At 50.3% G+C, this 19,493-nt stretch overlaps 1 protein-coding gene across 4 annotated transcripts in view; it reads right to left on the bottom strand.

Moving 5' to 3' along the window:
* RNF31 (ring finger protein 31) overlaps positions 1-19,493 on the bottom strand; it is a 40,847-nt gene that overhangs the window by 7,387 nt on the left and 13,967 nt on the right. For 3 of the 4 annotated variants that reach the window (XM_081167758.1, XM_081167760.1, XM_081167759.1), the window contains exons 8-19: positions 18,247-18,634; positions 15,015-15,296; positions 14,142-14,405; positions 12,897-13,079; positions 11,689-11,901; positions 7,884-8,057; positions 6,188-6,286; positions 4,653-4,742; positions 1,673-1,787; positions 726-844; positions 404-520; positions 214-271 (exon numbers count right to left, since the gene is read on the bottom strand). In XM_081167758.1, the coding sequence (XP_081023884.1) occupies positions 214-271; positions 404-520; positions 726-844; positions 1,673-1,787; positions 4,653-4,742; positions 6,188-6,286; positions 7,884-8,057; positions 11,689-11,901; positions 12,897-13,079; positions 14,142-14,405; positions 15,015-15,296; positions 18,247-18,634 (2,102 nt within the window). The remainder of the gene's footprint in view (positions 1-213; positions 272-403; positions 521-725; positions 845-1,672; positions 1,788-4,652; positions 4,743-6,187; positions 6,287-7,883; positions 8,058-11,688; positions 11,902-12,896; positions 13,080-14,141; positions 14,406-15,014; positions 15,297-18,246; positions 18,635-19,493) is intronic. The other variant, XM_081167761.1, reaches the window with a different exon arrangement.

Raw genomic sequence — 19,493 nt, 5'->3', positions numbered from 1 at the left:
CGTGCCACATTACCCAAAAGCCTTTGCAACCCCCCCCCCCCAGCAAATTAGGTTATCAAAAAATCTACTGATCAGCAAGTAAGGACGGGAAACGCAGACATACTCTCAGCAAGTCAGGCTTCCCTATAGGTCAGAGAAACTATAGAGTTGGAAAGGACCCCTGGTGGCTATCTAGTCCAACCCCCTGCTATGCAGGAGCCCTTTAGCACTCACCTCCCGGGGTGGCGCGGGTCCCGGCTGGAGGATCTGTGTTGAACACGATGTTGTTGTCCTGGGGTGGGGAGATGTCAAGCGTGAACACCAAAGGGACACCTCGCGCGGCCTTCCCCACCCACAAATATTCCCCCCGCCCTCTGCTTCTCCCTCCTGTGCCCGACCCATCATGCCTTGCTCTTACACTGACCTGTAGGAGGCGCTGCAGGCGAGGCACGTCCCAGTCGCGGAGGTAGAAGAGGCAGTCGCGAGGGTGGTGGCCGTGGAGGGACCGCCTTATAGGGCACTCGGCGATGGGGCATTTCTGCTGGAGACGGGAGGGCGAGAGAAAGCGAGTTGTTGAGACACGCCAAGATGTTTCCTTCACCCTGGTCCTCTAACAAGGATGAACGTTTGGGTCCAGGGGATCGGCAACCATAAGCCCGTGAGCCGAATCCAGCCTCCTGTCAAGCGCCGCATGCCTTCCCCCCAGTTGGCAGCCCCTCGACAGGCGCCCTTCGGCGCTCCCTTACGTTCATGGCATAGAATGCGCTGTAGCAGCCGCTGCAGAAGTGATGTCTGCACTGGGAGCACTGGAAATGCATGCAGCCTCCGCGGGCCAAAGCGTAGGAGAACTTGCATTTCGGACACGCTGGAAGGAGGGAGAGAGGGAAGGAGGAGGGTTAGGAGGAAGAGAGAAATGGAGGAGATTTGCTGCTCTCGTCGCTTCTGCTGAGGGTCGCCACAATTAGGATGTTGGCCAATATTTTATCAAGGGCTAGACGCGGGTGGCGCTGTGGGTTAAACCACAGAGCCTAGGGCTTGCCGATGTGAAGGTCGGCGGTTCGAATCCCCACGACGGGGTGAGCTCCCGTTGCTCGGTCCCTGCTCCTGCCAACCTAGCAGTTCGAAAGCACGTCAAAGTGCAAGTAGATAAATAGGCACCGCTCCGGCGGGAAGGTAAACAGCGTTTCCGTGCGCTGCCCTGGTTCGCCAGAAGCGGCTTAGTCCTGCTGGCCACATGACCCAGAAGCTGTACGCCGGCTCCTTCGGCCAATAAAGCGAGATGAGTGCCGCAACCCCAGAGTCGGCCACGACTCAATCTAATGGTCAGGGGCCCCTTTACCTTTTTAGACTTTATGCGCTCGCCTTCTACCGGCCGGCGGGTTTTTTGGGCGATAACGAAAGGCTCTGCCCCTGCCAGGACGCAGCAACCAAAACTCTTAATCCCAGGGTTGTGGGTTCAAGTCCCACGTTGGGCAAAGGATTCCTGAATCGCAAGGAGTTGGGCTAGATGACCCACACAGTCCCTTCCGATTCTATGATTCTGATCTACCGATACATGCCACTCTGATCTCCAAGCGGTGGGAGACTCTAGGGCTTCCTAGTGCTTTGGTTTCCTCAGAATGAAGGAATCCTGCCCACAGCTGCCCCTGGGTGGGCTTGAACCGCCAACCTTCTGGTAAACAGGAACCCTTACCAATTCCATTCTCCTGCAGGTAGACCGCCAAGCCCTGGGCCTGGTACTCAGGGTCGTTGGTCCGCTTCCACTCCAGGAACTCATCGCAAGTTAGGCCCTGGTGCTGAGGCTCCCACTGGCCCGGGAAAGGGGAAAAGAGGAGAAAGAATTGAGGAGGGCGCCAACATTTGCCCTCTCTTCCTTAATAATAATAAATAACATTTTATTTATATCCTGCTCTCCCCAGCCGAAGCTGGGCTCAGAGCGGCTAACAGCAATAAAAGTAACACAGCATTCTAAAATCAATTCAGAATCAAATTGATGGCAACCACTGGGCTAGAGTTCTATGAGGATTACAGAAGGAGAGAAGGGGTTAGACTGTGCCTTGGCCAAAGGCCTGGTGGAACAGCTCCGTCTTGCAGGCCCTGCAGAAAGATGTCAAGTCCCACAGGGCCCTAGTCTCTTGTGACAGAGCGTTCCACCAGATCAGGGCCACGGCCAAAAAAGTCCTGGCTCTGGTTGAGGCCAGCCTAACCTCCCTGTGGCCCGGGACCTCCAAGATGTTTTTGTTTGAAGACCGTAAGGTCCTCCGTGGGACGTACCAGGAGAGGCGGTCCCGTAGGTACGAGGGTCCTAGGCTGTATAGGGCTTTAAAGGTTAAAACCAGCACCTTAAACCTGATCCTGTACTCCACCTGGAGCCAGTGCAGCTGGTAAAGCACCGGGTGAATGTGATCCTGCGGCAAGGACCCCGTAAGGAGTCTCGCCGCAGCATTCCGCACCCGGTGGAGTTTCTGGGTCAGTCTCAAGGGCAGCCCCATGTAGAGTGAGAAGCAAAGGAGGTAAAAGGGGGGCTGGGCGGGCACTGGGTTCATCTCCAGAAGCCTCTCCTCCTCCTCCAGCTGGCATCGCAAGGAAGGGCCTTCTCGGTGGTGGCACCCCTGCAAAGGATATCCTCTCCACAGGACCCTCACTATGTCAATACCTTTTCAGCACCCGTTTGCAATCTGTGTATTTATCGAGCAATCAGTTTCCCCAAGGACAGAATCGCAGCACTGACACGCCGGCACGTGACCAAGAGACGGAGCCTAGCACAGGGCCGTGCAGTGACATTCAGTAGCCCTTGGGGGTTAAACTCGAGGAAGGAAGCAGAGGGAAGGAACCCCGTCCCTAAAGTACCCCCTATTTAACTTCCTGCCAGGAGTAAATGTAGTGGTATGAGGGAACAATCAATGACACCAAGTGATGTTGCCCTCACTGATCGTTGTGGTTGTGTATTTTGTGTGTGTGTGTGTGTGTGCGCGCTATGTATTTTGAAACACTGTTTACTGTCCGGACATTTGGACACCTCAGAAGATGTGAGGCATGATTGGTTTGGGAGGTCAAAGAGAAGTTTTCCATCTATGCCTGGATACAACTGGCCTCCATCTTGAAACAAGATGGCGGCTCAAACTTTTCAAAATGGCACTGACTTTAACCCCTGATCTTTCTAAGTCTGGGCTTGGGCCAGGCAAAAGCTAGAGTCTGGCAAAGAATCATAGACACCGAGAGACAACAGGATTGCTCAAGGTGCCCCGACTATAAAATTGGAGAAATCGAGAGATATATAGCCGCACCGGCAACATATCTCTTCTGTCTCATATCCAAAAATGCAAGAAGGGTTTTTACAATCGCCAGAAGCTCAGCTCTGCCCTCGCCGGTCCTGGAAGGATCCTTTAAAAAAGTCCCACGTGCTCAGAGACTTTGCGCCTGTTCATTGGGAGAGATAGGAAGCCCAGAGCACTTGTTCTTTAGATGTCCCTACTATGAAGAGGCACGTACAGTGGTGCCCCGCAAGACGAATGCCTCGCAAGACGGAAAACTCGCTAGACGAAAGGGTTTTCCGTTTTGGAGGTGCTTCGCAAAACGAATTTCCTATGGGCTCGCTTCGCAAGACGAAAATGTCTTGCGAGTTCCTGCGGGGGTTTTTTTCCTCCCCCCCTTTTTCTAAGCTGCTAAGCCGCTTATCAGCTGATCCGATCAGCAGATAAGCCGCTAAAAGCCACTAATAGCGCTAATCCGCTAATCCGTCAATGGGCTTGCTTCTCAAGACGGAAAAACCGCTAGACGAAGAGAATCACAGAACGGATTCTTTTCGTCTTGCGAGGCACCACTGTAGTGAGACCATTGATCCCCTGCTGGTGAGGCTCGCTGACCTCCCGGAAAAGCAAAAATTCGACCTTTCCCCTGTTAGGCAAAGATCATAAGAGGCGGATGGTCGCCAGATTCTGTGTACAGATCTGTAGGCGCAGACCATCCCCCGACCCAAACTAGTTCGTTAAGAAAATCCCCAAACTCGGTTCCACAGGTGACTCTGGGTCATCTCTCTGCAATAGCTTATCTTAAAGTTTTAAGTGTCTATACGCTTATCGCATTTATAAATTTTAAATTTACAGAGGTACCTTGGGTTAAGTACTTAATTCGTTCCGGAGGTCTGTTCTTAACCTGAAACTGTTCTTAACCTGAAGCACCACTTTAGCTAATGGGGCCTCCTGCTGCTGCTGCGCCGCCGGAGCACGATTTCTGTTCTCATCCTGAAGCAAAGTTCTTAACCCGAGGTAATATTTCTGGGTTAGCGGAGTCTGTAACCTGAAGTGCCTGTAGCCTGAAGCGTATGTAACCCGAGGTACCACTGTATTGTTGTACATTGTCTTAAATGTTTGTTTTCCTTCTGGAATTGTACCCCCAAGTGTGTTTTATAAGCTGGTCTCCGACCGTAATAAATTATCTACCTACCTACCTACCTACCTAACCCCTGATCTCAACAATGGACTGGCTTCTTGGGTTTCTGGGAAGAACAAAGCAACAACGAGGCTTCGAGAGAGAGAGAGCGTGTTTGTGTGAGAGATATCTAGGGACCCAACTGGCTACCCCAAGTCTCTCCGCGAGACACAGCCGCTCCCAGCATGATGGCAGCCCCTTCGCTGCTCCACAACCTCCCCACAGGAAGCGGCCTCACCCACCTGACGCTTGCACTGGACGCAGAAGCTCTTGCGGCACTGTGGACATTTGGCCTCCAGCTGCTCAGACTCATAGATGAAGCCAAAGGAGCACTAGAGAGAGGAGGAAAAGAAAGGGAGGAGTGAAGGGGAGAAGCGATCGCAAGGCACCCTGGGCGTCCCTTCTCCTGACCCCAGGCTCTTAGATGAGCCGGACGCTTGTCACAATTGAGGAGGTGACAGGTGGGGAATAAACAAGCCTATTACAGTCATACATCATGTTACGTCCGATTCATGTTACGTTCTTTCAGGATACGCCTCGTGGCGATGCGGAATAATAATATAATAATAATTTATTATTTATACCCCGCCCACCTGGCTGGGTTTCCCCGGCCACTCTGGGCGGCTCCCAATCAAGTGTTAAAAACAGTACAGCGTTAAATATTAAAAACTTCCCTAAACAGGGCTGCCTTCAGATGTCTTTTAAAGATAGGATAGCTGCTTATTTCCTTCACATCTGAAGGGAGGGTGTTCCACAGGGCAGGCGCCACTACCAAGAAGGCCCTCTGCCCGGTTCCCTATAGCTGCACTTCTCACAGTGAGGGAACTGCCAGAAGGCCCTCGGAGCTGGACCTCAGTGTCCGGGTAGAACGATGGGGGTGGAGACGCTCCTTCAGGTATACAGGACCGAGGCCGTTTAGGGCTTTAAAGGTCAGCACCAACACTTTGAATTGTGCTCGGAAACATACTGGGAGCCAGTGCAGATCTCTCAGAACTGGTGTTATGTGGTCCCAGCGGCCACTCCCAGTCACCAGTCTAGCTGCCACATTCTGGATTAATTGCAGTTTCCGGGTCACCTTCAAAGGTAGCCCCAGGTAGAGCGAGTTGCAGTAGTTACTTCCGGGTTTCGCCCTCGCACATGCGCAGAAGCAGCGAATCGCAACCCGTACATGCGCAAACGCGCCACTGTGGGTTGCGTTCTTTTCATCTTGCGAACGGGCCTCCGGAACGGATCCCGCTCGCAACCAGAGGTACCACTGTAGTGAGAAGGGTCGTAGTTCTGGGGTAGAACAATCTGCTCTGCGCACAGAATGTTCCGGGTTCAAATCCTGCCATCTCCAGGTAGGGCTGGGAGAAACTCCCTGACCCAAATCCTGGAGAGGTGCTGCAGGTCAGTGCAGGCAGTCCTGCACTAGACGGCTCAAAGGCCTCGCTCGGAGTTAGGCAGTTTCTTGTAACTAAGAATAGCTGAGCACCTCATCTTCGGCACCTCAGAGGTGGGCGAGACCTAAATGCACAAAAATGAACTTGCAGGGTGGGGAGGGGGATAGGTTTTCAGCGATTTCACCTCTCCCTTAAGGCGCCTCCAAAGCCCCGCCTCGTCTCTCAGTCGCGCTAGAGTGTGACCAAGGCAGCAGACTTTTTATATATGAATCACGTCAACTCAGTTTCGAAGTCCAGACAATTCATCGTTTGTCTTTCGGGAGGAGGCCCTCTTTGCATCCAGCCTCTCCCTCCCTGATAAACTCTTCCCCTCCCCAAAACAGTCCTTTACTCACATGCGTGCACCACTGAAACTTGGAATCGCGCATGAGAACGCGCTCCATCAGCTTCTTGTTGAAGAGCTCATAGGTCTCGGGGTCCAGGCAACCGCGCAGCTGTGGGGAGGTAAAGGAAGCAGAATATGGGAAACAGACAAATGGTGTTTCCTTTTTTATTTTATTTTATGGGAGGGATAGAACAAACAGTCCCTTCAGGTGCAGTCAAGACCGGATAGGAAACAGCAGGGCTGGCCTTGAAGACAAAAGAGGCGGGGCTTGTTTGGCCACTGAGCTAAACTGTCCATCTTATAAAATATTGAGTTTTATGAGCGTGTGGCATCCTTCCTTCCTTCCTGAAGTCCAAGATGCTCTCACCTAAAAATCTCTCTTCTGCGTAGCTGTCATTTCCCTTTTTTTAAGGGAAATTCCCTTATTCCGAATGGGATTCCTCGCAAGAAAAGGGGAAATCTGACAGCTATGCTTCTGTACATGTAACATGTTGGATTGGCTATACAATTTTTATTTCCTAGTCTGTGTTTACAGACCTCCCTTTCTCTTCCTTTGGCCAACTCTTCTCCCCAATAAAATTCTTTCTGTTTTGACATTCAGTCTGTGTGGTCGGTAGTGAGGTGGATGGGCCTATGGTCTGATTCTGTACATTTAAACTACAGTGGTACCTCAGGTTACATACGCTTCAGGTTACAGACTCCGCTAACCCAGAAATATTACCTTGGGTTAAGAACTTTGCTTCAGGATGAGAACAGAAATTGTGCTCGGGCGGCGCGGCGGCAGCAGGAGGCCCCATTAGCTAAAGTGGTGCTTCTTTCAGGTTAAGAATGGACCTCCGGAATGAATTAAGTACTTAACCTGAGGTACCACTGTATTTTCCCCCTAGAGGTGGGCTGGAAGGAAGATTCTTTGAAAACGGGGTTCAGGAACTCCCTTTCCTAGCTGGGCCCTAGAGGAGACCCTTACATGAAAAGGAGGGCTGGCAAGTAAGGAAAGGTCAGCCCTCCTCCAGTTCAATCTGCACTTTTCCTCCCTTCCTTGCTTTCCTTCCCGATTTCTTTAAAAAATTAAAATTAAAAGGGGCACTGAGGACCTGTTAAAAGGGACGTCGCCATTTGTTAAAACGCAGATTGCGTTTCTACGGAGAAGCAGATGTTAGCACGGAGTGGAAAATTGGCATTTGGGGAATGTATCTAGGATGCCTGTTGTCTTTGTCCATGGAGTTTTCTTGGCAGGGATACTGGAGTGGCTTGCCGGTTCCTGCTCCAGCTGGACCATAAAGAAGGCTGATCGCCGAAGAATTGATGCTTCTGGTGCTGGAGGAGACTCTTGAGAGTCCCATGGACTGCAAGAAGATCAAACCGATCCATTCTGAAGGAAATCAGCCCTGAGTGCTCACTGGAAGGACAGATCCTGAAGCTGAGGCTCCAAGACTTTGGCCACCTCATGAGAAGAGAAGACTCCCTGGCAAAGACCCTGATGTTGGGAAAGATGGAGGGCCCAAGGAGAAGGGGACGACGGAGGACGAGATGGTGGGACAGTGTTCTCGTAGCTACCAGCATGAGTTTGACCAAACTGCGGGAGGCAGTGGAAGATGGGAGGGCCTGGCGTGCTCTGGTCCACGGGGTCACGAAGAGTCGGACATGACTAAACGACTAAACAACAGCAACAATCTAGGATGTAGGAGTGTGCAGAGAGGACATGCCTGGATATCGAGGGTGGAGAAGTAGTTGATGAGCTCCCCTTCGTCGCTGATCTCGGGCTCGGAGCAGGCCGGACACACCAGGTCCGTGATGTGCTTCTCCTTCACGGCGATGGTGAAGTGCAGGGCAAAGCATTCCGGGCAAATCGTGCACTCGCACGACGTCAGCGACTGCATCTGAAAACACACACACACAAGAACAGCCCGGCTGAGTGAGAGTCTACTGTGCGCATCCCACAAAGGTGAGCGAAGGAAGACTCGGGACCGATAAAAGAAATTACTTCTTGACGCAAGTGTTTAGTTAAACTGCGGAACTCTCTGCCACAGGAGACAGGGGTGGCCACTGATTTGGACGGCTTTAAAAGAGGACTTGGCAAAAATCCTGGAGGGGAAGAGGGCTATTGATGGTGATTAGCTACGATGGCTGTGCTCTGACTCCACAGCTAGAGACAGGGCCGCATTTAGGTTTGATGAGGCCCTAAACTACTGAAGGGAATGTGGCCCTTTATATGTCCAGCTGTCCTTTGTCGACAACAAATTGTCACCGTTTTTTTGTGTTGAATATGTGCTATATGGTCATTTACGGACCTCATAGGTTTCTAAAGCCATTTGCTCATGTTGCCATGCAAGCAGTCCATGCAGAATGTAGGCACCCTCTATATAGAAAGGAGCAAACCAGTGACTTTTTAAGGAGCAGACTAGCAGGCGGGGCCCATGACTTACATCATAGGAGCCTACACAACACAAAACACTGTTGCTGTAGGTAGGTTTTATTTTACAGTGGAACCTTGGGTTGTGAACGTGATCCGTGCAGGAGGCACGTTCGCAACCCACACCGTTCGCAACCTGCAGCACCGCAACTGCGGACGCGCGGGTCGCGATTCAGCGCTTCTGCACATGCACAAAGCATGATTTAGTGCTTCTGCGCATGCGGCGAAACCCAGAAGTAACCCGTCCCAGTACTTACGGGTTTGGCGCAGTGCGCAACCCGAAATCGCATAACCTGAAGCGTCTGTAACCCGAGGTACCACTGTATTTGTTTTTTATCTTATATTTTGGAAATGTACATCCAGGTTTTTTTTCTTTACATTTTTTGGGGGCCCCAAGAGAGTGGGGCCCTAAGCTATAGCTTGTTTAGCTTATACGTAAATCTGGCATGGCCTGATCCTGCAGGCTCTTTTTATGTGCTTATGAGACTAATATTTAGCATTATTCACGGGCAATTTATATACTGCTTATGTTTAAACAAACCTCTAGCGGTTTACAGCACATGTTAAACAGGAAACAGTACCAAAAAAAGCCAGGGAATTTCTGCATTCTACAAAACACAACCGACAACTAAACAGAGCGTCATCCTCTTTCGGATAAAAATTACCCGCTGCACACAAAAGCCAGTAGCAAAAATACAAGGAAAATTAATAACAAACATAGTAAAAAATTAAATGAAATATCCTCCGAGCCCCAGGAAGTTAAATACTGCAAATGAAAATTAACTAAACAGGACAAATTCGATGTCTTTAAGTAACGTGGCTGACAATTAAGACCCCCAACCCCCTCCAAAAGCATCAAAGAATTTCCCAGTTGCCCTACGTAAGTCTATTATACCAGACTTAAACAGACCAATCCAATTAAAATTAAATACTGAAGCTGCAACTGACACCCCTGCTCACTTGGCACAGGCAATGGGAGATCATCTCAGAGCAGATGATCCACACAAACAAAGGGGCAGCTTTTATTCCTGCAGAAATAAGAATGTCTCAGGCTAGTTGACCTGACCTTGACTAAAGAGAAACAGTTAACGCCAGACAGAATGTTCTGCCTCCACAGATAAGCAAGTTGGGAGGATTTTTAAAACTCAAGGTCTCCTAAACGAGAGCCAAATATAAAATCCCATTACATTCCAAAGACGCATACCAGAAAGTACAAATTAATCGGCAACCGAGGTTTTGAGAATGACTGTTTAATTTCTATCCAAATATGCTTTGTTTGCATTTGATCTCTTTTGATAGCTATTGCAAAAACTGTGCTACTTTGATGACATAAATGCAAGTTTAACCACAATCTATTGCAGGCTGTTGCATTAATTATAACTAAGCTGGAACATAAGAGAGACGATAATGATGAGGCTTTACCTTACTGTTATAAAAGGATACACAAATTGCCAATATAAAGGTGAGGTTTTCTTTACGCTTGCATGACAGTAGATCTGGTTAGCCATCATAGTTTGAAGAGCGATTCTTATATTTCACTGTATTTTGGAAAGTCTGTCTCTCTCTGTATCTGAACACCTCTTAAGGTACCATAACAAAATTCTGCATGGCGGTTCCTGAGATCAAGGAGGTTTTAGTTTATGCTAGGACACAACCGGACGCAAGATGCCGGACTGAACCTTTGAAAACCACACCGATTTTTTTGGTCCCTTTGAGTTCCCAACCAGAGCCAGACAACAGGCTGCTATTAAGCCACAATTATGACAAGCTTTGCTATTAAGATGTAATCAAGGTTCTGATGCTCTGTGATTGTATACCAACTTTATTTTGTGCTCTGTACAGTGGTGCCCCACAAGACGAATGCCTCGCAAGACGAAAAACTCGCTAGACAAAAGGGTTTTGCATTTTTTGAGCTGCTTTGCAAGACGAATTTCCCTATGGGCTTGCTTCACAAGACGAAAACGTCTTGCAAGTTTGTTTCCTTTTTCTTAACACCGTTAATACAGTTGCGACTTGACTTCGAGGAGCAACTCATAGAACGCGGTGTGGTAGCCTTTTTTGAGGTTTTTGGTGATTTTTGAAGCTTTTCCAAAACTTTTCCGACACCATGCTTCGCAAGACGAAAAATTCGCTAGACGAAAAAACTCGCGGAACGAATTAATTTCGTCTTGCGAGGCACCACTGTATTTCAGACTCTGGAATCCAGTGGTACCTTGGTTCTCAAATGCCAAAAACCTGGAAATAAGTGTTCCGGTTTTCGAACGTTTTTCAGAAGCCGAACAGCCAATGCGGCTGTCGGCTATTGTTTCCGGGGCGCCTGCACCAATCAGAAGCTGTGCCTTGGTTTTTGGACATTTCGGAAGTCAAACGGACTTCCAGAACGGATTAAGTTTGGTGCTTTTGTTTTTGCTATTTATTTTGTGTTTCTGCTTTTGAGGCTTTTTCAATTAATTTGTTTTTGTGACTGTGTGGAACCCACTTAAGCTACGGATTGATTGATTGTGTGACTGCAGAAATGGATAAAAGCCTCCCATACAAACAATGACTATCATCAGTGCAGGTAAGAAATTTATTTATTTTTTATTTTTATTATCTACAATACAGTGGTACCTTGGGTTACAGACGCTTCAGGGTACAGACTCCGCTAACCCAGAAACAGTACCTCGGGTTAAGAACTTCAGGATGAGAACAGAAATCGCGCGGTGGCAGCAATAGGCCCCATTATGTAAGGTTAAGAACAGTTTCAGGTTAAGAACGGACCTCCAGAACGAATTAAGTTCTTAACCCGAGGTACCACTGTACCGTCTTATTTATTTTATAGTACAGTGCATTGATTATTGCTTTCATCTTATGGATCAATGGTCTCGTTAGATAGCAAAATTCATGTTAAGTTGCTGTTTTAGGGGTTTAAGTCTGGAAAGGATTAATCCATTTTGCATTACTTTTGATGGGAAAACGCGCTTTGGTTTTGGAACGGACTTCCGGAACGGATTAAGTTTAAGAACCAAGGTACCACTGTAATTCCTAAAGAGCAAACACCGACTGAGCTGCTGAGTGAACCCTCTCCCAGGACCCAGCATAGGAGCCGCGTCTGGTACCTTGTTCCGAGGCAAGGCCAGGCTGCAGACGGCGCACTCCCAGCTCAACAGACGCTTGATGAAGTCCCGGCTAGGCGAGGCCTTGACGGCCTCCACAATGTCGGCCAGCTCCCATCCACCTTCACTCGGCTGCTCAAGCATCAAGGAGACCACCAGCTCCGCTCGGCCCCAGCTGGGCAGGGAAAGCGAGGCCAGCAGGCGGCGGAGGAGAGCCTGAAAGGAGGAGAAAGAGTTAGACAGCGCAACAGGAAGGATAATGGCGGCGTCCCCACTCCAGCCACCTCCGAAATCCCTTAATCCAGGCATGTCCAAAGACCATTTTGGGGGCCTAATCCGGCCTGCTGCCGGTCGATTTAATCTGGCCCCTGTGGCAATATATGCGCAGAAAACCTTGGCTAAAAAAGCCACCTCTATTGGTCTGTCACCCCCCCCAACTGTATTACCTGGGTTATGAATGCGCCCTAAAGACGTTAAAGCAAAGATTATGGGATAATGCACACAGTGACTTGTGATCTCAATCACACGCAGTCTTTAGTCCACTGGTAGTAGGAGTACAATATGGGCATGTCTTTAAGTTAACATCTTACATTAAAAACCTGACACTACCAAATTACCGAAGGCTTTTCACCAAAGCCGGACTAAACGTCTTTCCTTCTGCAGTGTTGGATGGCAGGTTGAGAGGAGTTCCCTACCAGGACAGACTTTGCCCGTGTGCTCAAGACATCGATTCCATAAAACATATTTTGTTGCACTGTGCAAAATATGAGCAGGCAAGGGCTGAACTGATACTACCCTTGCTGGTACCTTTCCCGGGAAAATCAGAGGCTCACTATGTCAGGTTCCTATTGGAAGACCGGACAAATGCCAGAACATTAGCAGTGGCAAAGTTTTTATCGGTGTTTGCAAGAACCAATGATCCCTATATTCTGAACAAAATGCTTGTTTAACCTGGAGGTAGGCTGTATGAATTGTGTATTGCTTTGTAACGATCTGTTGGGTCTCTGGACCGTAATAAAGGTTGATGATGATGAATATATGTGCTGGGGATCGAAGCAACTTCAATCCTAAAATAAGCTCAACAACTTTGAAGTAAAATTGTAAAAAAAGCTCAACATCTGCAGTCGGCCCTCACGCATGTTCACTTCTTCAAATCTGGCCCGCTTTGGAAAAAGTTTGGGCACTCCTGACTTAATCTCTCTCTCTCTCACCTGTCGGTCGGGGCTGTGGAAGTCGAAGGGAGGGTCTTCGTATTCCCACATGCGCTGAAGAAAGGGCTCCAACCGCTGGCACTGCAGCTGCGTCAAGGCTCGCCACAGATCCCCGTTGTTTTGGTACAGGGCCTGCAGCACGGGGCCACGCTCCTCAAAGCCCAGCGCCTTCAGCTCCCGCAACTGCACAGAAAGAGGGCGTATTCAGCCGGATCCCACCCTTCCGGTGGCCCGCAGCGCAGAGCTCGGCTTCCAAAAGCACTCTGCATGTGCTCAGAGGAGCTCTTTTACCATTTTTTTTCTGGAGGGGCACATCCAGGGACTGAGACTGAGGGAGCTCAAATAAAGCTTTGCCTCAAGCACATCCCTGCCCCTTCCAGTCCAGCAGCCCGTTCCCTTTCCAAACTCAGCACAGCTCCCCTCCCTCTTTCCTTTCTCACCAGCAAATCGTTCCTATTCTTAATGAATCCCAGGCTCCTTCACTGCCCTCTCCTCAGCCGGCTGCCCATTTCTCATTGGCTCAGGTGCGAATTCTGCCCCGAGGCTCCACCCGCAAAATATAGGCCCCTCCCATTCCCCCTCTTCCCCCCAATATTTTATTAATTTTCCAAATTTATAACAAACATAAAAGAAAAACAATAGAATATAAAAAAGACAAATGAACAAACATATATCCTACCTGCTAAAATCCCAATTTAATTACCATTATTAAATCACTTCCTCGAATCCCCCCCCAGCTGAGTTTCCATAGAACTCATTGTAGCAGTTTTCCAATAAAATTAACTTATTCAATTAACATCTTTCTTTCTTTTCTTAATGTTTCCAATCCATAATGTTATACAATTCAACCTATCTTACTCCTAGGCCAGTTTGGTACTGACAAGTAATTCTGCTTATATTATCTTAGAATATCTAGCTAAATAGTCCTTGAATTTCTTCCAGTCTTCTTGATGTTCCTCCTCTTTCTGTTCACGGATTCTTCCAGTCAGGTCGGCCAGCTCCAAAAAGTCCATCATCTCCTCCCATTCCCCCAATTCACAAGCACCTCCCCTTTCTCCAGAAGCTATCCTGATTGGCTGACCTTGCCCTGCCCACTTCCCAGACCATCCTTTAAGGCCGCCCCCATTTTCCAAGCTCCGCCCACTTCCTGGAACGACCCTCGACAGCCCATGCTGTGTTCTCCCAAAATATTTTCCCCCTACAACACAACCCCTTTCTCCAGAGGCCCGTCCCATCCCGGCTGACCTTCCTGCGCCGTGCGCTGAGGCATCGGCTGACGGCTTCGTCCACATCCCCCAGGCTCTCTGTCCAAGCTGCCTGGACTTCCTGGCGGGTCAAAACCCCCAGGCCTCCGCCGGGCTCCTGCTCGCCTCGCTGCGTGGCCAGCTCAGCCACGCCTTCCAGCACCCCAGGGAGCTCCGAATTCAGCCACGCCAGGGGAAGCTCCGCCCCAGAGTAGCGCAAGGCGGCCGCCACCAATTCGGGGGCCACACCGACTTTTTCCGCTTCCTGAGGGGGGAAAAGGAGGGAAGGGTTCGAGGCCTGGGTCCCAAATCACAGGAGGTCCGGGCCTGGGTCAAATCGAGCATTAGGTCCAGTTGCGGCCGACTCTGGGGTTGTGGCATTCATCTCGCTTTATGGGCCGAGGAAGCCAGCGTACAGCTTCCGGGTCCTGTGGCCAGCATGACTAAGCCGCTTCTGGCGAGCCAGAGCAGCGCACGGAAACGCCATTTACCTTCCCGCCGGAGCGGTACCTATTTATCTACTTGTACTTTGACGTGCTTTCGAACTGCTAGGTTGGCAGGAGCAGGGACCGAGCAACGGGAGCTCACCCCATCACGGGGATTCGAACCGCCGACCTTCTGATTGGCAAGCTCTGTGGTTTAACCCACAGGGAGTGGAGAAGCCTTATTTTCAGCCTGGGGGGAAAGTTCCCTTCTTCCCAGGGGCAAAAAGTGGGCGGAGCATCACATGTAAATAAGGGGGTGAGGGGTGTGGCCTGAGGAGAGGGACAGGCGGGGAGTCTTGCAGGTCCACTTGACCCAGCCACCCCTTGCAAGCCTGATTGCCTGTGGACAGTCAGATGATTCCTCCCCCCCCCCACCGGCAAATTCTCACCCGGATCATGGCCACCATCTTCTGCCCGTCCTCCCGCAGTTTCTCCTGCCTCCGCAGCTCCGCTTCCTCCTGGGAGATGGGCAGAGCCTTCCTCAGACTCCTCAGATCAGCTTTGACCTCCGCCGTCCCCTTCCTCGACCTTTCGTCATCCTCCTTCTCCGGCTTGGCGTGGGGCCGCGAGGGCTCGGGGCCCCCTCGCTGGCTGGTGCAGTTGCACATCTCGCACACCCGCCCGGGGCACTTGTTCCAGAAGGTGCAGTGCTCGCACTGCCAGCCAGAGGCCTGGAAAGGAAGGAATCGTAGAATCGTAGAGCTGGGACCCCACGGGTCATCTAGTCCAATCCCCGGCAGTTCAGGATCCATTTGCTCGAACCCACGGCCCTAAGGTTAAGATGCAGATCGACACGCAGCACCACCCCGTCAGCGGATGGACAGAAGAGCGAAAGCTGGCTGCGATCGGTTGCGAGAGGAAATTCCCTGCACAGAACCCGCTTCGTGAGAAAAATTTACACCGTGGGCATTGTTTGGTCAGAATCGAGTGTACGCTTCCAGAGGTAACGCTAAATACATCGTTTCTGGTAAATACTGTATTTTTCGCCCTATAGGACGCACTTTTTCCCCTCCAAAAATGAAGGGGAAATGTGTGTGTGTCCTATGGGGCGAATGCAGGCTTTCGCTGAAGCCTGGAGAGTGAGAGGGGTCGGTGCGCACCGACCCCTCTTGCTCTCCAGGCTTCAGGAGAGCCCCACCGCCAGACCCACAAGCTCGGGGGACAGCGGGGAGGCGCAGCGCGCCTTTCCCGCTGTCCCCCGACTTGGTTAGAAGGCTGGCGGGGGGGAGAAGCCTGCTCCTCCCCTTCGCCAGCCCCGCAAACTCGGGAGACAACGGGAGGCGCAGAGCGCCTTTCCCGCTGTCCCCCGACTTGGTTAGAAGGCTGGCGGAGGGCTTCCCCCTCCTCCAGCCCCACAAGCTCCCAGAGCCATGCCAAAGCTGCACGCAGCTTCGGCATAGCTCTGGGTCCTGTTCTGGGGGCCCCACGCCTGGGGGAGGGGGAAATAAAAAAATTTCCCTTTATTTCCCCCCCCCAAAAAATCTAGGTGTGTCCTATGGGCCCGTGCGTCCTATAGGGTGAAAAATACGGTAGCTGCTAGAGGACCATAAAAATCTGTGTCCTGGGCTTTTTAGACTCATCTACCCATGTACCAGGGATGCGGGTGGTGCTGTGGGTTAAACCACAGAGCCTAGGACTTGCCGATCAGAAGGTCGGCGGTTCGAATCCCCGCAACGGGGTGAGCTCCCGTTGCTCGGTCCCTGCTCCTGCCAACCTAGCAGCTCGAAAGCATGTCAAAGTGCAAGTAGATAAATAGGTACCGCTCCGGCAGCAAGGTAAACGGAGTTTCCGTGCGCTGCTCTGGTTCGCCAGAAGCGGCTTAGTCATGCAGGCCACATGACCCGGAAGCTGTACGCCGGCTCCCTCGGCCAATAAAGCGAGATGAGCGCCACAACCTCAGAGTCATCTGCGACTGGACCTAATGGTCAGGGATCCCTTTACCAGGTAAGTAAAAAGGTAAAGGACTCCTGGACAGTTATCTCCAGTCTATGGGGTTGCGGCGCTCATCTTGCTTCAGGCTGAGGGAGCCGGCGTTTGTCCACAGACAGCTTTCCAGGTCATGTGGCCACCTTGACTAAACCGCTTCTGGCACAACAGGACACCGTGATGGAAACCAGAGCACACGGAAACGCAGTTTACCTTCCCGCTGAAGCGGTACCTATTTACCTACTTGCTACACTGACAGAGCAACGGGAGATCACCCCGTCGCGGGGGTTCGAACCGCTGACCTTCCGATCGGCAAGCCCAAGAGGCTCAGTGGTTTAGACCACAGCGCCACCTGCGCCCCCCTACCCATGTACTATCTGAAACCCACATTGATTGCCGGATGTGAAATACATTGGCATGATCGTCAGCTCTCCTACCCCATTAAATAAATGTATCCGTAATAAATATATGAAGAGTGGCGTGAGTTGGTTTTAAGCCAGCAACCCAAGGGAAAGCACCGCCAAAGGACTCTAGGAATCCCAAATCGCCCTCCATAATATTGAATTGGATGGATGGTATGAATTATGGGATGTAAATATGAAATTTACGACATGTACGGTTTTAAAAGAGAACTTAATGAAAATAACTTATAGGTGGCAAAAATGTATGGGATGAAGGACAAAAAATGTTGGAAATGCAAAGAGGCAGATGGAGACTTTTACCACACGTGGTGGACTTGTGATAAAGTTAATTTGGGAGTTAATTTACAATGAACTTAAGAAAATATTCAAATACACTTTCCCTAAAAAACCAGAAGCCTTTTTGTTGGGGTTGATGGGGAAGGAAATTAAGAAAGTGGATCAAAGATTTTTCATGTACGCCACAGCTGCAGCAAGAAATATGCTTGCCCCAAACTGGAAATTGCAAGAAGTTCGCACTATTGCGGAGTGGTAGACGAAAATGATGAGTTATGCAGAGTTAGCCAAACTGACGGGGAAAATTCAGGACCAGGACGATCAGAAGTTTCAAGAAAGTTGGGAGTAAATTTATGGTGTATATAAAAGACAATTGTAAAACTTTAAAGACACTGGCAGGACTGAAATAGCTCTTACAATGTATGGCAGATATAAAGTTAAATAAATAAAATACACGATATAAGAAATTAAGGAATACTCGCTGAAGGGATGGAGGGAAGTTGTAAGCTTGGCAGAGCTAAAGTATTTATGTGATTTACTGCAAGGTAAAGGTAAAGGGACCCCTGACCCTTAGGTCCAGTCGTGGCCGACTCTGGGGTTGCGGCGCTCATCTCGCTTTACTGGCCGAGGGAGCCGGCGTACAGCTTCCAGGTCATGTGGCCAGCATGACTAAGCCGCTTCTGGCGAACCAGAGCAGCACACGGAAACGCCGTTTACCTTCCTGCCGGAGCGGTACCTATTTATCTACTTGCACTTTGACGTGCTTTTGAACTGCTAGGTTGGCAGGAGCAGGGACCGAGCAACAAGAGCTCACCCCGTCGCAGGGATTCAAACCGCCAACTATCTGATCAGCAAGTCCTAGGCTCTGTGGTTTAACCCACAGCACCACCCACGTCCCATGATTTACTGTACTGCATTGTAAAAGTATGTATAAGGAAAATAATTTTTTTTTTTAAAAAAAGGAATCCCAAATCGCCCTCTGGCCCAGAGGTACACTTACGTCTTGCTGTTGTGGCCCCGGCTCTTTCCCCCAGGCGATGAGGGGCTTTGCGTCTCCCGTCCCGGGCTTCCCCGCCAGACGGGGTCTGTCACACATTGCACACAGGACCGTGGCCGGCTCGTTCTCAAAGGTGCACGACTGGCAGGCCCAGCGTCCCCGGGCCAGCTGCCCCAAGCTGGCCGGCTCGTCCTCGGGCGACGGGTTGACGGGCATCTTGCAGCCGCGGGGCCGGTCGCAGGCCACGCAGAGGACGGAGCGGGCGTCGTTGTTCATGCGGCAGGCGGCACAGCACCAAGGGAGCCGCTGGGTGGTCAGGCTGTGCCAGGGCGGCATCAGGGGCTCCGTCGGAGGCCTCAGGGACCCGGCGTCGGAGGTCACCAGGGTCACGCTGAAAAGAGAGCGGAAACCGAGGCAAAAGAGAAGCGCTGGTGAGGCATTTTTGTTGGGGATTGTAGGCAAAGACCTGCCAAAAAAGCTGAGAAACATCTTCATGTATGCGACAACGGCCGCGAGAGTTTTAATAGCACAAGGATGGAAGACGGAAGAAATCCCAACTAAAGAATCATGGCAAGAAAAATTGACGGACTAGGCAGAACTGGCAAAACCGACATACAAGCTACGGGACAAGGATAACTGTGACTTTAAGGATGAATGGGAACCCTTTACAAAGTATCTGAAGACGCAACAAAGCGAACTGGACTCCTTGGCAGTTTTTGAATAAACATTCACAAACTTTTTATTGATAATAATCAGCGAAATAGTTTGAGGAGCTATACAACTTTGTAACATGCAGAAAACAGCAGTCTCAGAGAATCCAAAGACTGGAACTGAGGGAAGTTGGGGGGCAGGGGTGGGTGGGTTTCGTGGGGGAGGGAGGAAAAATGGGGGGGGGGAAACAAGGATGGTATGTTTTTGGATAATATGTGTTGTTTTAATTTTGAATAAAAAACCTTTTTTTAAAAAAAGAGAAGCGCTGGTCAGCAGCAAGGCGAAGCATATGCTGCAGACCGCACAGATGAAGGCCAGCCCGCGAATTAAAAAATGATCCAACAAGTCGTCTCAGGGTATGGCGTCGTTTTCTGTTTTGCCCTGGGGGCGGGGGCAAAATGCCTCAGGCCAGCCCTGTAAACTATTGATGCAATTTGTTCCTTTTGAGTCAGAAGAGTTGCGCAGAAAGTCTTCAGGAATCTTCTTATACCTGAAGGAGCGTCTCCACCCCTATCGTTCAGCCCAGACACTGAGGTCCA

Source organism: Podarcis bocagei, assembly GCF_964188305.1.
Source record: "Podarcis bocagei genome assembly, chromosome: 13".
Taxonomy (NCBI): domain Eukaryota; kingdom Metazoa; phylum Chordata; class Lepidosauria; order Squamata; family Lacertidae; genus Podarcis; species Podarcis bocagei.
This window is presented reverse-complemented; position numbering and strand designations above follow the sequence as displayed.